This window comes from Ptiloglossa arizonensis, chromosome 8 (assembly GCF_051014685.1).
Source record: "Ptiloglossa arizonensis isolate GNS036 chromosome 8, iyPtiAriz1_principal, whole genome shotgun sequence".
NCBI lineage: Eukaryota > Metazoa > Arthropoda > Insecta > Hymenoptera > Colletidae > Ptiloglossa > Ptiloglossa arizonensis.
Window position 1 is genome coordinate 6,337,600 of NC_135055.1, and position 17,377 is coordinate 6,354,976.

The window sequence follows — 17,377 nt, forward strand, 5'->3', positions numbered from 1 at the left end:
GTAGTTAAAAAAAAAAATTGAGTTCTTCGAGTTAAGTGGTCCATCCTGTATGTACTAGGTTGTTCGATAAGTTTTATCGAACGATATATTAGAACGCGTAAAAGTTGACGAGTATTCGACATCACCTCGCTTAAAGACTGCGTTAATAGATACATTTCTGATTTCAGGGATCAGGATGCGGTGGATCGGTTACGTGGCCACAATTCTCTGGTGGTCGGGCATCGCCAGGTCCCTCAGCACGGTGAATCGAGGTCACAGTCAGTAATATTCCTTTCGGTGATTCGTGCACGCGTATCTCAGTAGTCAGCGCGTTTCTTTCCTCGCGTCACCTCGATAAACGTTCAATGATCTCAAACCACATGTCTCAATCACCTTGATTATTTCCGTAAGGTGTTATCGAATCTATTTAAAATTCGTTTTTCCTTGAATATTTCGATTCACGTGAACCTACCGGCCGAATAGATAATAATTTCTTAATGAAAGTTTTCAAGGTCATTTATGGTGATCTAGTTAAAAAATGAATTATTTTAACTCAGAGAAACGAACACGTGACTTACTTACAAAACTTCTTGAAATCTCTTTTGTCGAAAAATAATCGAACAATCATAACCTCCTCGGGAACAAATCATTCCGTTCGAAATAATATATAAAAGTTAAACTGTCATTGTGTTGTTATCTTCTTTCTTTAAAAAGTTATTTTCTAAATATTTATTCACTATTTTAACGGTTATGATTATTTTACAATATCTAAAGTAGCTTAAAAATTGGACAAACATGTACATACGTGCTAATAACCCCGAAGAGGTTATGTCGACGCATTTAAATCGGAATCCTATTAGTTCACGTATAAGTAATTATTATGAATATATTTGCATCGTTTGCGCATAACCGCGACTAAAATCCGGAATATTCTCTCGATGCAAATGCTCAGGTTTAACAAACATGGTTTATTTCTTCGTAAACGTTTTGTCCGTAAATTTAGGATCCTTTTGGTATCGTAAATACTCAAAGGTAAATATTATTTTAATTTAAAACACAAACGTATGAAAATATGAAAATACATTTTAATCTGAAATACGAAAAACATGTGTATTTTAACCAAAAATTATGAAAATGTGAAAATTAATCTTAATCTAAAAAGTATAAAAATGTAAAAATATATTTCGATTCAAGATATGAAAATAGATTTGAAACTGCAACATGAAGAAAACTTTCAGCTCAAAATTTGAAAACATATGTAAACAATTTGTAACCCAAATTACGCAAAAAATCTTTCTGACCTTTTCTCGTAGATCAAACGTTTACGATAAAATAAACCACCACGTATTTGATTATTTAATTGTCGAATAATCTTCCCGTTACTCGATCGCGTTGCAACAACGAATAATTCGAAATCGAACGATTATCTCCCGCGACGTTTATTTATCGCATCAAATAACAGTTATTTGGCGATCTTACGCTGCTCTCGCGTAATTTATTATCACTCTCTTTCTTTCCTTTATCTTTTTTCTTTTTCCATTCGAACAAAAAGCGGTCAGTTCTGGTTTCATTACGGTTCGACCGTGTTTCGACCCTTCGTGAGCGTTTTCCCGCCTCTCCCTTTCTCCGAGCGTTTCTCTTTCTTTCTCACCTGGCCGGGAGGTTCCTCTTAAATGTGTAACGCCTAATTGGACGAGAAGAACTCGGTCAAGGTGCAGTCGGTCGTACGAGCGTGGGAAAAGAAAAGCGAACGAGGGGGGCGACTTTCTTCCCGTTTCGAGGAAGCACAAGGAAAGAACACGCTGGAAAACACTCCTTCTTCTTGTTAAACGCACCGGGAACAATTTATCTCCCGCTTACGACGTTAACTGGCCTATTGATTACACCTGTGATGGTAAACAATCGCTGCAAATGAATTTTAAACGTTTCTATCCTTTTTCTCTCAATCTAGGGAATTTCTGTCTTATTTCGGAAGAACTAGTTTCAATGTACAAAGTGTTATTATTATTTCAATTGTGTATAATTGAATAATTGTACGATCTATGGTGAAACGAAAATATTTCGATAGGATGAATGGTAACCTTTAAGTGTATACAATTACAAAGCCAAAACATAGTTATTATTAACTACCAATCACGTATTTCCTACCTACTGTTGCATTTTTTGGTCATTTTTCTAAATTTTATTTATCTCCCAGCCAATGTCTACTCACTGCAACGAATAACACAATATTTTTATTATTTTAATTGCAACTTCCTGAAAAAGAAATATGAATTCGAAGGTTACGAGCAGCGTGAAATTTCTTCGAAGGTCGTTTTTTTTTAAAAGATATCAAGGTCATTTGCGTTCTTTTTAATTGGACCGTATATTACGAGCACCGTGTGGCAGCCGACGCCAACGCGAAGTCAACGACCTACTGCTACGTAACCTCCAAATGACCTTGCGTGACCTTGATTAATACCACGTGTTGCTTCACCTTTTTGGAGATGCACTTACACGGAGTTATTTTAAAAAAAATAACGGCAACCCGGTGTTCTTGATCCAAACGGAACTTAATATCGAAAAAGAGGTTAATTTATCCGTGGCATAATTCTTTCCCGTATCACTGATAATAAAGAATATTTCGGTCAATTTAAATATAACATTCAGTACATAGAAAACTAGTAACCTTAAAATATTCAGTTCTATATTTCTCACGAACGAAAGTCTTCTTTTGTATTAACCTTGTACCGCATTGCAAAATTTGTGTCCTATTTGCAATGTTTTAACTATTAAAACAAACACTATTAATTTAACACATTCCTTCTCACTTTCGTCATAATTTTTTACGAAGAACCTTTCAACGCACTTGTGAAAATTTCTATTCTCCTTGTAGTAATAATTAAACTATCCATGAGAACATAACGAATCTAAATAACACACTTCTGCTTTATCCCATTGTATCCCTTTCTTTATTAATCCTAGCAATGCAGTTAATACCCCAGTTATGTTACTAACTGTACTCTCCGCGGAAGTATAAGGAACTTAATGTAGCTACACTTCTAGCTTCATCATGCACTTTACAGCTAATATTCCCCATTACACTGCCACAGAAAAAGGTACGAAAAGCTGTCTTCTTCTGTGCAACAACCGAGTCATGCTTTATTAACCGTTTTCTCTACAAAAACGCACTTGACACACTTGACGTTGTCCATAAAGGAGATTATTTGCACCTCTTCTATGCCTGCACAAAGCACAGTCACTGCAGATGAGATCAAGTACAATCTATACATACTTACAACTTAAATTCTATTCTAATACCCAAGAACCTGAACCTATCTCACCTAGGTTTCAGTTACATGACGTCACAAGAATATTGTTACTAAAGATTAGATACAATTCAATGTATTACACATTCATAAATTCAATTTAATTCTAATACTCAAGAGTTCGAATCTACCTCGTCCAAGTGTGAGTTCTGTGACTTCAAGACATCATTACCGAACGATGTGTCTTCAGAAAGATTTCGTCAATGATGAAATCAAGTGAAATATATACATACTTGCAAATTTAGTTCAAAGATTCCAACTTATTTTGCCTAGGTTTGAGTTCTGTGACTTCACAAAAATATCAGCAGAAATTAAATCAAGTTCAATGTACTTGTACTCACAAATTCAAATCAATTCGAATACTCAAGAGTTCAACCCTATCTCATCTAGAAGTTTGCGTTCTATTAGTTCACAAAAATAACAGTAGAAATGAAATCAAGTTCAGTATACTCGTACTCACAAATTCAAATCAATTCGAATACTAAAGAGTTCGAACCTATCCCATTTAGAAGTTTGCGTTCTATGACTTCACAAAAATAACAGTAGAAATGAAATCAAGTTCAGTATACTCGTACTCACAAATTCAAATCAATTCGAGTACTCAAGAGTTCGAAGCTATCCCATTTAGAAGTTTGAGTTCTGTGAATTCACAAAAATATCAGCAGAAATTAAATCAAGTTCAATGTACTTGTACTCACAAATTCAAATCAATTCGAATACTCAAGAGTTTGAACCTATCCCATTTAGAAGTTTGAGTTCTGTGAATTCACAAAAATAACAGTAGAAATGAAATCAAGTTCAATGTACTTGTACTCACAGATTCAAATCAATTCGAATACTCAAGAGTTCGAACCTATCCCATTTAGAAGTTTGCGTTCTATGACTTCACAAAAATAACAGTAGAAATGAAATCAAGTTCAATGTACTCGTACTCACAAATTCAAATCAATTCGAGTACTCAAGAGTTCGAACCTATCTCATGTAGAAGTTTGCGTTCTATGACTTCACAAAGATGTCAGTAGAAATGAAAACAAGTTCAGCAAACTTATACTCAAAAATTCAAATCAATTCGAGTACTCAAGAGTTCGAACCTATCTCATCTAGAAGTTTGCGTTCTATGACTTCACAAAAATAACAGTAGAAATAAAATCAAGTTCAATGTACTCGTACACACAAATTCAAATCAATTCGAGTACTCAAGAGTTCGAACCTATCTCATCTAGAAGTTTGCGTTCTATGACTTCGCAAAAGTGACAGTAGAAATGAAAACAAGTTCAGTAAACTTATACTCACAAATTCAAATCAATTCGAGTACTCAAGAGTTCGAACCTATCTCATCTAGAAGTTTGCGTTCTGTGACTTCAGAAAAATAACAGTAGAAATGAAATCAAGTTCAGTATACTCGTACTCACAAATTCAAATCAATTCGAGTACTCAAGAGTTTGAACCTATCTCATCTAGAAGTTTGCGTTCTATGACTTCACAAAAATAACAGTAGAAATGAAATCAAGTTCAATGTACTCGTACTCACAAATTCAAATCAATTCGAATACTCAAGAGTTTGAACCTATGCCATTTAGAAGTTTGAGTTCTATGACTTCACAAAAATAACAGTAGAAATGAAATCAAGTTCAGTATACTCGTACTCACAAATTCAAATCAATTCGAGTACTCAAGAGATCGAACCTATCTCATCTAGAAGTTTGCGTTCTATGACTTCACAAAAATGTCAGTAGAAATGAAATCAAGTTCAATGAACACATACTCACCGATTCGACTCGAAGATCGAAACCTATCTCGTTCAGGTTCCACTCAATAATACTGCTTACGTTGCTGGAAGCATTCCCAGCGAGTCTGCAGCCATCCATTCGGGTTGAAGGCTCCTGGCAACGTACTTGATCGTCCATCCCTAATCGTCACCCTCTCGCGATACACCAGGGCCGCCCACCAGCAACCCCATTGTTCCGGCGAAGACGAACGAACGCTGGGCCCCGATAAAGTTTTTCTTTAATTAACACCGGTGGCAGGGCTGCAACGCAATACGAGGAGCATACTTCTAACGGAGAAAGCGAGACCGTGAAGGTGCAGACCGCGAACCGCAAGTAATTTACGTTGCCGTGGCCATACGGTGACTCGGTTAACGACCTGGCCCAGGCCTACGTGCTCCTTCCGTGCGACGATTGAGTTTCCTTTTTACTCTTTTCCGTCCACATTTTTCCTTTTTCCCTCGTTTCGCGAGGCCTCGAGGGCTCCACGACGATCCACGCGCACACTTTCGCCCAGCCAGAAGTCCCGCGAGCCAACAGATTCGATCTGCGAAGCGCTAATGACGTCCCAATTACCAGGGCAGCCACGGTCGATCCACTAATTAGCGAAATTCGACCAAAATCCAACGGCACGGCGGGAGAAATTAACCTCGGGACGTGGTTAAAATTCGTGTAATCGAATGTATTCGTACGGGATGGCTGCCGACACGTTTATACGAACCGGGTCTCTGAAAAGTAACTAATCTGGTGGTGCTAGAGGTAGTCCCTTGTGATGAGTGTACAAGGTTTCCAGGGATTAGGTTATCGTTTGAACGTCTTCGAAAAATCCTGTTAATCGAAACAATCGTTTCTTCCAACTAGCAAAAATTGTTTATAGATTTTTTGAGAAACGAATTTAGATAAATATTTCACGAGGCGAGAATAGAAAAGAAGAATGGGTGTCGATAATGTACAGTTGTGTGTACGTTGAAAGTGTATTAACAACTTGAAATGCATTTTTCTGAATGTCATACTGCACATATCAAGTATCGTACTCCAAATTTAACACACACGTAAAGTAGATACCTGCCCATCGTACGTGCCTAAATTAAGTCGATGTCTCTAGTATTTCTTTTACAGCCCCTAGTAGTCGAGAAAGGCGTTAAACACTTGCTAGATTCCCTTCGAAAGACCTCAACGATATTTAAAAAACAAACAAATGTCTTCGAACTTGATACACAGATAAAGCGGACACTTACTCATCCTTCGTATCAAAATCGAGTCGATATCCCCCCGATAGTCGTCTTGTTTCTTCAGCTCTCAAAAGTCGAATGTTCAGCCACGAGGAGGCCAACGTTTCGTCAAAATTCAATTCCTCGCTTATTACTCCGCTCGAAAATATCGACCAGTCGTTGAACGCGGGAAACGATTATTCCTCGTTGATATCCGTGACCTCGCCGTGTCCCAGGACGATTCGCCGTTAATTACAGAGAGAATTACAACGGAGACCCTTGAACGGCGGCTTATCACGCACTGAGCGTTGACGCGGATGTGGGTCAGCTTCGGAACCGTTCGACGTTCGTCGTCGTGTCGCGTCGCGGCTTAGGCGAAAATGTACACGCGTCGATTAGATTCGTCGGAGGTCGAAGTTGTGTACGTTTTTTTTCTCGCTGCTCGTGTCCGACAGCGTTAAGAGTCGATGCTAATCTAGACGTAAACGCTCCCCATTAGTCGATCGGCTTAATTGTACGTTTGCTGGCCTACTTCGTCGATATTCCCTAGCCCGTTGCCGAACAAGAGTGGGAGGGGAGGACAGGAGCAAGAACACGGATCAATCATCGCAGTCGTTGCTCCGCCGTTTTGTCGGATGATTTGTGCGACTGCTAATTAACGTTCGACTCTTGATTCGATCACGGGATTGGTTGATGGGTCAATAAACGTCAAACGAGGCATGGGTTCTTCGGACGAAAGTGTCTCACGGATTAGCGAATACCCTCGTAACACTTGGAAGACAGTATCCTTGAAGTTTTGATGCATGGTACTTCGAAGAACTAATCGCTCAATTAACAAGCTTCCCAAGGATAACAGGACTTTTCCATCTACGGTTCGTCCAACTTAACTCCAGGGTTAACTGAAACTACACCTCGCTAAAACGGATTAGCAAAGACCCTTGTAACACTTGCCGGACGGTATCTATCCTTGAAGTTTGATGCATGGTGCTTCGAACGACTAATCGCTCAATTAACAAGTTTCTTGGGATAACAGGACTTTTATACCTTGCTGCTCGTTTAAGTAAACTCCAGGGTTAACACCGCACAGTCCCAATGTTCGAATAATTATTCCGCTATGACCTACTTAGGGTATCCCTCGACTATCCTCCGACGCTTCCAAGACATCTCCCCTAGCTTCGTGACGATAGCTCCTCGAAGAAGGCCAAACCCGTAAAAGTGGTCTGTCTGTTCCCCAAACGCAGGTTACAAAATCACCCCAAAGCCCTGTAAGGTACCAGGCCCGGAGTCTAGGGAGGGCACGTGCATGTTCGTCTGGGAGTGCATCAAGTCAGAGGGCACGCACGTGGGCGTGTGCGTGGACACGTTCATGTTTGGCAGCTGTTGTGTGCACAATTCGACGGCGAACTCGATCGCCGCACCCCAACACCACCATCACCACCACCAACATCACCATCATCAGCACGCCTCGTCCTCGTCGTCCTCCGACCCGCTTCGGCCGACCCTAGCCGAGGCACTTGGCAACGAGGCGACCAGACCGACGCTGACCTCCCTCTCCAGCTTCCTCGTCACGGATACGAGCACCGCGAGGCCGAGTCACCGTCCATCCGAGACGCCCGACTCTTCCGGAGGGTCCAGCAGACCGCACAAACCGCTGGCTACCGGTTCCGCTAGGCCACTGCAGAAGAGGCCGCACGCAAAACCGACCTCCGACCACAAGGACAGGATCCAAACCTCCGCGGTGCCGAATTCATCGAGTTTTTGGGAGAAGGGCTCCCAGAGCACGAAGAGACCGAGTGCTTCCAACACCTGGGACAAGGGCACCCAAAGCACGAAGAGACCAGGTGCCTCTAACACCTGGGAGAAGGATAACCAGAGCACGAAGAGACCGGGGGCTTCCAGCACCTGGGAGAAGGACACTCAGAGCACGAAGAGACCGGGTGCTTCCAACACCTGGGAGAAGAATACTCAAAGCACAAAAAGACCTGCCTCTGAGGTTTCAGAGAAGGGTACACCGAGCACGAAGATACCTAGCACTTCCAATACCTGGGAGAAGAATACCCAAAGCACGAGGAGACCGAGTACTCCGAACACATTGGAGAAGAATACCCACAGCACGAGAAAACCAAGTACTACTAATACTTGGGAGAAGGATACCCAAAGCACGAGGAAACCGAGTACTAGTAATACCTGGGAGAAGGATACTCAAAGCACGAGGAAACCGAGTACTACTAATACCTGGGAGAAGGATACTCAAAGCACGAGGAAACCGAGTACTACTAATACCTGGGAGAAGGATACTCAAAGCACGAGGAAACCGAGTACTGCAAATACCTGGGAGAAGGATACTCAGAGCACAAGGAGACCAAGTACTTCTAATACTTGGGAGAAGGATACCCAAAGCACGAGGAAACCGAGTACTACTAATACCTGGGAGAAGGATACCCAAAGCACGAGAAAACCGAGTACTATTAATACCTGGGAGAAGGATACCCAAAGCACGAGAAAACCGAGTACTACAAATACCTGGGAGAAAGATACCCAAAGCACGAGAAACCCGAGTACTACAAATACCTGGGAGAAGGATACTCAAAGCACGAGGAAACCGAGTACTACTAATACCTGGGAAAAGGATACCCAAAGCACGAGGAGACCGAGTACTACTAATACCTGGGAGAAGGATACCCAAAGCACGAGAAAACCGAGTACTACTAATACCTGGGAGAAGGATACTCAGAGCACGAGGAGACCGAGTACTACTAATACCTGGGAGAAGGATACTCAGAGCACGAGGAGACCGAGTACTACTAATACCTGGGAGAAGGATACCCAAAGCACGAGGAAACCGAGTACTACTAATACCTGGGAGAAGGATACTCAGAGCACAAGGAGACCAAGTACTTCTAATACTTGGGAGAATAATACCCAGAGTACGAAGAAACCGGGTGGTTTTAGTACCTGGGAGAAAGATACCGAAAGCACGAAGAAACCAAGTACTACTTCTAGTATCTGGGAGAAAGATACCCAGAGCACAAAGATACCAGTTTCTCCCATTTCTTGGGAAAACAGTACTCAAAGCACGAAGAAACCAGGTGCTTCTAACACTTGGGAGAATGATACCCAAAGCACAAAGAGACCAGGTGCATCCGAAACCTGGGAGAAGGTTACTCAAAGCACAAAGAGACCAGGAGTATCCGACCACTGGGATAAGAATTCCCAGAACACTAAGAGACCAAGTTCTCCCGATATCTGGGAGAAGGGTACTCAGAACACGAAGAGACCAACCCTCCAGAGTACCAAGAGACCACTTACCACGATCTTTTGGGAGAACAATGTTCAAAATACAAAGAGACCAAGTCACGATGTTCCGAGTCCCCAACAGAAGACCAGGCCAGATGACAGTCAGCATACGGTCGTTAAGGAGAAGGATACCGTTCACGATGACTTCCAGAATCATCATCAGGTTTTCAAAGACAAGGTGGACACAGGACACAACACGTTGGCGATAAGACTGCCTGGGAAGGAACACGCGTCCAACGAGGACGAAGGGATCAGGCCGAATAGGCCGAACAACCAAAGACCATTCGATTCGAGACCCGACGAGGGGAAGACCGAGGACACTGATCTTAGCGGGCAGGAGTCGGTTCATCGACCTAACGTTAATTCGGTCGAGGAAAATGTAAGGATTTTTTATTTGATTCTAGACGGGTAGGGTTTAGAGATTAAAAAGTGTTCAGTGGTCGCTTCTTACCAGGAAACCGCCAAGGAACCTCATTCCAATCTGAACTTCATTCACACGGAACGTCCACAGTGGGCGACCAAGCCAGTATCGCCGAAGCCAACAACGGATTTCTCGAAACCGTATTTCTCGATCAAGACGTCCACTTACCGACCCAGTTCGATGAACGATCAAGCAGATTCCAGGCCAAATTTCATCTCAAAACCCAACAGTTCGTTTACGTCCATGAAGACAACGACAACCACCAGACCGGTTCATTCCAGTGGTGCATCCACCACCAGGTATTCGACTATGTCCTTACGTTCATTTTTGACCAAGTGTCCTATTACTGAAATTGAGTCAGAATCATAAAGCACCAAAGAAAGTTAGGCGATGAATAGACCTAGAGTTATCCACTAGCCCGAGGTTACGACACCTACTAGTTTAATCCCCTGAAAGTGAAGAGGTTATCTAGTTGATCTGTGTAATTGATGTTAGCGATCCAGATGTGACCCAGATAGAGTCAAGAGCTGGATCGAGCAAATGATAAAATCGAAACTGCTCCTTAGGCATCTAGCAATTTATCAGCAAGAGGAAAGAGGATTTCCAAGCGACAGCTTCAAACTTTTCTTTCATTCTAGCGCAGCCGGATCCGTACCACAGACCTCTCACTGGCAAATCACCACAGAGCCGGCGTTCGTAACGAAGCAGAGGCCGTCCTCGTCCACCAAGCCGATGAGCTCCCTGGAAACCGCTAAACCATCGAGCGGTAGTTCTCATTTTTGGTCGGAGAACAGCTGGACGCCACCCAGGCCGTCCTTGAAACCACACTGGACGGACAACCCTAGTCTCCTTCAGAACGGCCCTGAAGGATTCCCGCCGCGACCGAGTTTCAAGCCAACAGAACCGCAAGAAGTATGTCCAGGTGTTTCTTGATAGGCGTCAATGTGTTTGTTTGTCTTCAGCAGAGGTTCTTGATCTGAGGTTACCGCGAAGGATTCGTGGATGTATTTTTAATTATCTTTCATAGTTAAGTCTTTAATATTTTTGATAACCATGTTTAAGCACGATATATTTTCTCTCCGAAGTTACCGAACTCTTATTATCGTCACTATTCCCAGTTGGCGCTGCTAGTTACAATATGGCGTTAACGCAACTCACCTCAAATATTCGAGACTAAATTTAAAAAGAGCCTTCGACTGTATCACGTTTCTACGCAATTATACAATTACTCTGTCATGGCACGAATCCTTTCTATCAATTTGGGTAAATAAAATCTTTGCTGTTCGAAATGGTAAACAAAATTTGAAATTACAGAGTTTTGTACAACGTAACACGGTGACGATCATTTTGTTGTTTTTAATAGAATGGCTCTTTTTGTAAAAATTTACCGCAGCGTGCTTATCCTACTACCAACATTCAAGATATTCAGCTTGCACCCTTTCTTACGATTTTAATAATACTCGTGTTATTCGTTACGTTCGCTTAAGTTCCGTAACTTCGATGTACATATTAATTTTAATATCTGCGTTGCTCGAATTACTGCCAACATATTTACATTATATCGCGTCCATAAATATTCGTAACCATAGTAGTTACGACGCCAATGTCCTCATTACTCGAATATCTCAAACGCGCGGCTGCTCCTCGCGCCATGGTAATAACGCATGAACAGAATATTCGAGTCGTTCGTTCTTGCAAAATATCCCCGTATATTCGCGGGATCGTGGAATTCGCGATATACTCGGCTCGCAACGGGCCGTTGACCACGATCGCGACGAGCTTCTTCCCTATTCGAGAGCGAGCGAAACGCTTCTTCGAAGCATCTAATCTACGAATCGGTGCACCTCCATGGAACGACTTTATCGCGTTACATCCTCGATCGAGAAACCGATGCTCCGCGGTGTTATTAGATTCTATCGGCATGCAGAAGAAAAAGCCGCGCCTCCCGAAGAAATCCCGTGGCTGGTTTTTGCCGCGGATACTGTTAATCGCGACAAAGAACAGGCCGATGAGCTCGATTACACAGTCCATTGGGCTCCGCCGCGCTACAAAGTAGAGAGAACGATCCGACGATGTAGAAAATTAATAAATAGGAAATTGATACTAACTGCAGGGGAAATACTTATATTTCTCGAATACTTATCTTGGTTGTTGGACGGAAGCCCTCTGTGAGAGGATAAACTCTCCTCGCCAATCTCGGTGTCCTCTGCAGACCCGTCGAGGGTGGGGATTATGATGCTGAAAAATATCTTTCCTACCTTTGCCTGACCCAACCCAGACCTGCGAGATGTCGCTGGCCCTGGTAGACACCCTGTTGTTCCCTAGATTCTCACGGATGCATCCGTCACAATTGAAGCCTGAACTGCAGTCAATGCATAGACTCATTAGAGAATGTATACCTTCGGACCTAGTTGCTTTCCAATTTCTCACAGATGCACCTGGTACAGTTGACGTCTAAACAACAATGAATGCGTACAGGTATCAGTGAATATATACATTGCCCTAACTCGGACCTAGTTGCTTCCCAGTTTCTCACAGACGCATCTGTTACAGTTGTCGTCTACAATGAACACATAGACTAGTCACCAACGAACGTGCACACTGACCAAGTTCAGGCTTCCACCGTACCAATCCACGGCGTTATTCATGCGTCCCATTTTCCACAGAACACGGAGTTCCACAAACCGCTCGGTTCGGCGCACTACATAACCACGTCCCACTTCGAGACGTCAGCGAGACCAAGACCCACCAAGAAGACCACGACGTCCACCACCACGACGACAACCACCACGACAACGACCAGCACGACGACTACCACGACGACACCGAAACCAGACACCACCGTTTCCACCACCGAGGCGACCGCGAAGACGGGATCGGTGTTGACGGTATCCGCGGCGGCTGAGAGCAAAGGCATGCAGTGCGGCGTGCCGCCATTGTTCCCACGACCGGAAACGAGGATCGTCGGCGGCAAGGACGCGCCGTTCGGTCGATGGCCTTGGCAGGTGTCGGTGCGACGCACGTCGTTCTTCGGCTTCTCCAGCACCCATCGTTGCGGCGGTGCGGTGCTCAACGAGAACTGGATCGCCACGGCCGGACACTGCGTGGACGAGTGAGTAGAGATCTAGGGGAACGGTGTATCGAGCCGAAACCTACGAACGAAAGAGGAGTGACGACTTTCGTACTTAGGGGTCACATGACCTAGGTTAACTTTACGAGTGAGGATGACAACTAGTTCTGAATCCCTAACACTATCTTTAAGCGAGAAATATATCGAGATGGGCGGTCCATCGTTTTTAAGTAAAAACCTACGAAGAAAAGAGGAGTGACGATTTTTGTACTTAGGGGTCACATGACCTAGGTTAACTTTACGAGTGAGGATGACAACTAGTCGTGAATCTCTAACACTATCTTTAAACGAGAAATATATCGAGTTGGACGGTCCATCGTTTTTAAGTAAAAACCTACGAAGAAAAGAGGAGTGACGATTTTCGTACTTAGGGGTCACATGACCTAGGTTAACTTTACGAGTGAGGATGACAACTAGTTCTGAATCCCTAACACTATCTTTAAGCGAGAAATATATCGAGTGGGACGGTCCATCGTTTTTAAGTAAAAACTTACGAAGAAAAGAGAGATGACAACTTTTGTACTTGGGGGTCACATGACCTAGGTTAACTTTACGAGTGAGGATGACAACTAGTCGTGAATCTCTAACACTATCTTCAAACGAGAAATATATCGAGTTGGACGGTCCATCGTTTTTAAGTAAAAACCTACGAAGAAAAGAGGAATGACGATTTTTGTACTTAGGGGTCATATGACCTAGGTTAACTTTACAATTGGGGGATGACAACTACTCGTGAATTCCTAAAACAAATTCTATCTTTAAACGAGAAATGTATCAAGTTAAACGATCTTCGTTGGACGTCATTTTTAAGTAAAACTCTACGATAACTTTTTTTTAGGGGCACATCAGTATTTTGCGATTTGGGGTAGGGGGTGAATGTATACGAGATAAGTGAATTATCCTTTGACGCATGGACAGTATACACTCGTGAGATTACGTAAAAGTAATAAACGTTGTAATGTCGTATTCTAATCAAAAGGTATCGTTAAAAATAGAAAACCAGAACCTCCAGTTGTCTATGATCGAGGTTTGGTCTAGAATTCTTTCTTGCAACCGACAAATGTGTAAAAATATCCCTACGATTGGGAATAATACCTGATGATCTTGGATCCCGGCTATAAATTCTATTTTTAAACGAGGTATTTTACGTAGCAGATCGATGCTCAATAGTAATCGACGAATCACCTGTACAAATCGATGAGTAACTGCTCCTTTCTTCGTACGCTTTCAAATCGTTGCAATCGACGTTACACCATCGCTCCCTAGGAGATGACTTTTAATTAGCGCGGATACAGGCTCGATAGCGTATCGCGGACGCGTATCTCGCCCTCGTTCCGCCTCTTTCTATCCGCAATTACGTCCAATCGCGAGCACCGGAGCTAGATCAAGGTGCCCAGAGGGAGTTTGTCGTTGATCTCGTGTTCCAGCCTGCTGACTTCGCAGATCCGGATCAGAGTCGGCGAGTACGACTTCTCGTCGGTTCAGGAACGACTGCCGTACGTGGAGCGCGGCGTGGCGAAGAAGGTGGTGCACCCCAAGTACAATTTCTTCACGTACGAGTACGATCTGGCGCTGGTCAGGCTGGAGAGCTCGTTGACGTTCGCACCTCACATCTCACCGATCTGTTTACCAGCCACGGACGATCTGCTCATCGGCGAGAACGCGACTGTCACCGGGTGGGGAAGGCTCAGCGAGGGCGGCACCTTGCCCTCGGTGCTGCAGGAGGTAAATTCAGACCGATGAATTATGGAGAAGCAGACTGCCAGCTGACGATAGTCCCGTCCCCCATATCCCAAACGTTCCGTGGCTTATGCGTCCTTTGCCTCGATCCTTCTACAAAGTCGGATTACCCCCACCTCTCCAAGGATCTGTTTATAAGCTATGCCCTCTGTAGCTCTCGGTCGATCGTAAAGCTAAATGGAAGGTTCAGACGGTAAATTTCGAAACACAATAAGAGGGCATTTGTGTATCCCCCAATTGGTCAAGTGTGAGAACAGCAAAGCCTGGAATTGGAAACATAGAAAAGAAGATTCCTTTACTCGGCGATTAATCAGCTTTGAAAGTAGTCGAATGGAATATTCCAAGGGTGGAGTTTGAAACGTGAAAAGGGAGACTTTTATACTTAGCGATTAGTTAGCTTTGAAATGAAAAGTGCAAAAGATTGTATTCTCCGATTAATTACTACGAGGTAGCCAAATGAAAAAGACAGATGATCGATTTCGATAGAAAGAAAAAAGAGTACTCTTCTATACCTCTCGGTTAATTACTATGGAGCTAGCCGAATGGAAGGTTCAGAAAATCGAAACACAGAAAAGAAAACTTTTAAAGTCGGCAATTGATCAGTGTTGAAGGTAGTCAAATGGAACGTTCAAAGGGTAGACGTTGTAAGGAGTACTCTTCCTTGCCTCTCAATTAGCCATGATGTTAACCAACCGAGATATTTCTATACCTCTCGAGTAGTCTGTTACGTAGATGGCAAAATAAATGATTTAAATGGTGAAGTTCGAGACATAAAGGCAGACACTTCCACATCCTTCAGTCGTCTATATCGCCTCAATTAGTTAGTTACGAGGGTAGTAAAATTGCGGATTCAAAAGAGCGTTTCTATACCCCATAGCTTCTATCCTATGCAAATGCTTCTAATGAATTCCTATCTACAGACTGCTAAATCCTCTTATTAAGCTCCTGAGAGTATAGCCTAAATGAGGGAATATTCTCAAGAATAGATTATTTGTCGAAGCTCGAATTTGCCCTTAGCAAATTGATAAACTTTTGTAGAAAGTTCCCAACACCTTTATTCGCACTTAATCGGTTGATGGTCATCCCACAGATATTCCTCAGGGTCTCTGTCAAATCTCTAGACAGTGGTGATTCGTCAACAACTTACCAGTTCTAATTACACGTAATTCTCTTCCCTCCTCAAGAGTACTCGTACAGACACAACCAATATAACGGTATTCCTCGTTCCTTGCAGGTTTCCGTGCCTATAGTGAGTAACGATAGATGTAAGTCAATGTTCCTGAGGGCTGGTAGACACGAATTCATACCAGAGATATTCCTGTGCGCTGGATACGAGACTGGAGGTCAAGATTCCTGTCAGGTACACCTTCAAATTGACATCGTCGAATCACAATTTGATAATTCAGTAGATTTCCTCGAACAATCAGAATTGAAAACTCTGACCTGTCTTCTAACGATTTGCGTCTGCGTTTCAGGGAGATTCCGGTGGTCCTCTTCAAGTTCGAGGCAAAGATGGCCGCTACTTCCTGGCCGGCATCATATCTTGGGGGATCGGTTGCGCGGAAGCGAATCTGCCGGGCGTCTGCACGAGGATCTCGAAGTTCGTACCTTGGATCCTGAAGAACGTGACCTGACCCTGTTGCGTCGCCACCGTTTACGATACTCTGACAACGATAGAACAATACTCAGTGCGTTTCTGTGAATTGTCCTTAGAAATGGAAGCAAAGAGATTACGCGAATCACTGCCAAATACGCAATACTTGCGGATCGAAGACGTCGATCCCCCTGAGGCTCGAACGAAAGCTTCCCACCGGGTTGCTGAAAGCGAATTTTAAACGCACCTGTTGCTGACTGTATTTGAAAGGGGAAACAGAGAGCCACGGACCCGGAAGAGTGCTTCCTGCTCGGGCGGATGTTGAATGGAAAGCTTTTAAGAAGCTTCCGTCCCCGAAGACTGCCGCTCCGAAAGCGAAGCCAATCAAACGCCGATCACCAGAGACTTTGGAGGCTCTGAACAACCAACGCGAGACCGTCTAGAGGGTCTTGCCCTGTCAAAACGATATTCGAGCGTTCGATATAGGGATCGTAACGCGGGACTGTATTTATATATAAATATAAGATAATAATATATTTTTTCCTCGAGCAAGTGAACGAGCAATCGACGTGTCCCTTGCGGACGTCGTGGCCACGCTTTTGCCACCCTGTACATGAACACGAAGAAACCGACGAGTCGAACCCTGGCTCGACGTTGAAAACGCCCGATCTGTGCGCGATTCTGTTTACGTTATCATTGAAATGAAATTTAAAAGAGATAAAAAATACTCCTTTCGGGCAGTTTCCAACGGCAAGCCTGGTGACCATATACTCCTTACACTTGTATAGCGAAGCCTGTAAAATGCTAAGTTCTTGCCGATCGTCTTAGTAATCATCCGTTAATCGTCAACTAAATTAATGAAAGACTACCCCCTTCGCTCCCTTCGTCTCTCTCCTTTATTTACAACATACGGATTTTGTACAGACATACA

General features: G+C 43.3%; 1 protein-coding gene across 1 annotated transcript; it reads left to right on the forward strand.

Annotated features, from left to right (window-relative positions):
* The first annotated feature begins 175 nt into the window (after positions 1 to 175).
* On the forward strand, positions 176 to 17,376 carry LOC143149893 (uncharacterized). Its single transcript, XM_076317688.1, has 8 exons — positions 176 to 257; positions 7,506 to 9,940; positions 10,016 to 10,281; positions 10,621 to 10,894; positions 12,649 to 13,094; positions 14,540 to 14,837; positions 16,087 to 16,212; positions 16,328 to 17,376. Exons 1-8 carry the CDS (start codon positions 176 to 178, stop codon positions 16,484 to 16,486), a joined length of 4,086 nt encoding a protein of 1,361 aa, XP_076173803.1. The 3' UTR covers positions 16,487 to 17,376.
* The last annotated feature ends 1 nt before the right edge of the window (position 17,377 follows it).

Excerpts from the sequence above, each read along its gene's own strand:
- LOC143149893 (XM_076317688.1), top strand. The coding sequence starts at position 176 with ATGCGGTGGATCGGTTACGTGGCCACAATTCTCTGGTGGTCGGGCATC. Across the intron at positions 258-7,505 it reads CACGGTGAATCGAGGTCACA|GTTACAAAATCACCCCAAAG; the intron begins GTCAGTAATATT and ends CCCCAAACGCAG. Across the intron at positions 14,838-16,086 it reads TGCCCTCGGTGCTGCAGGAG|GTTTCCGTGCCTATAGTGAG; the intron begins GTAAATTCAGAC and ends CGTTCCTTGCAG.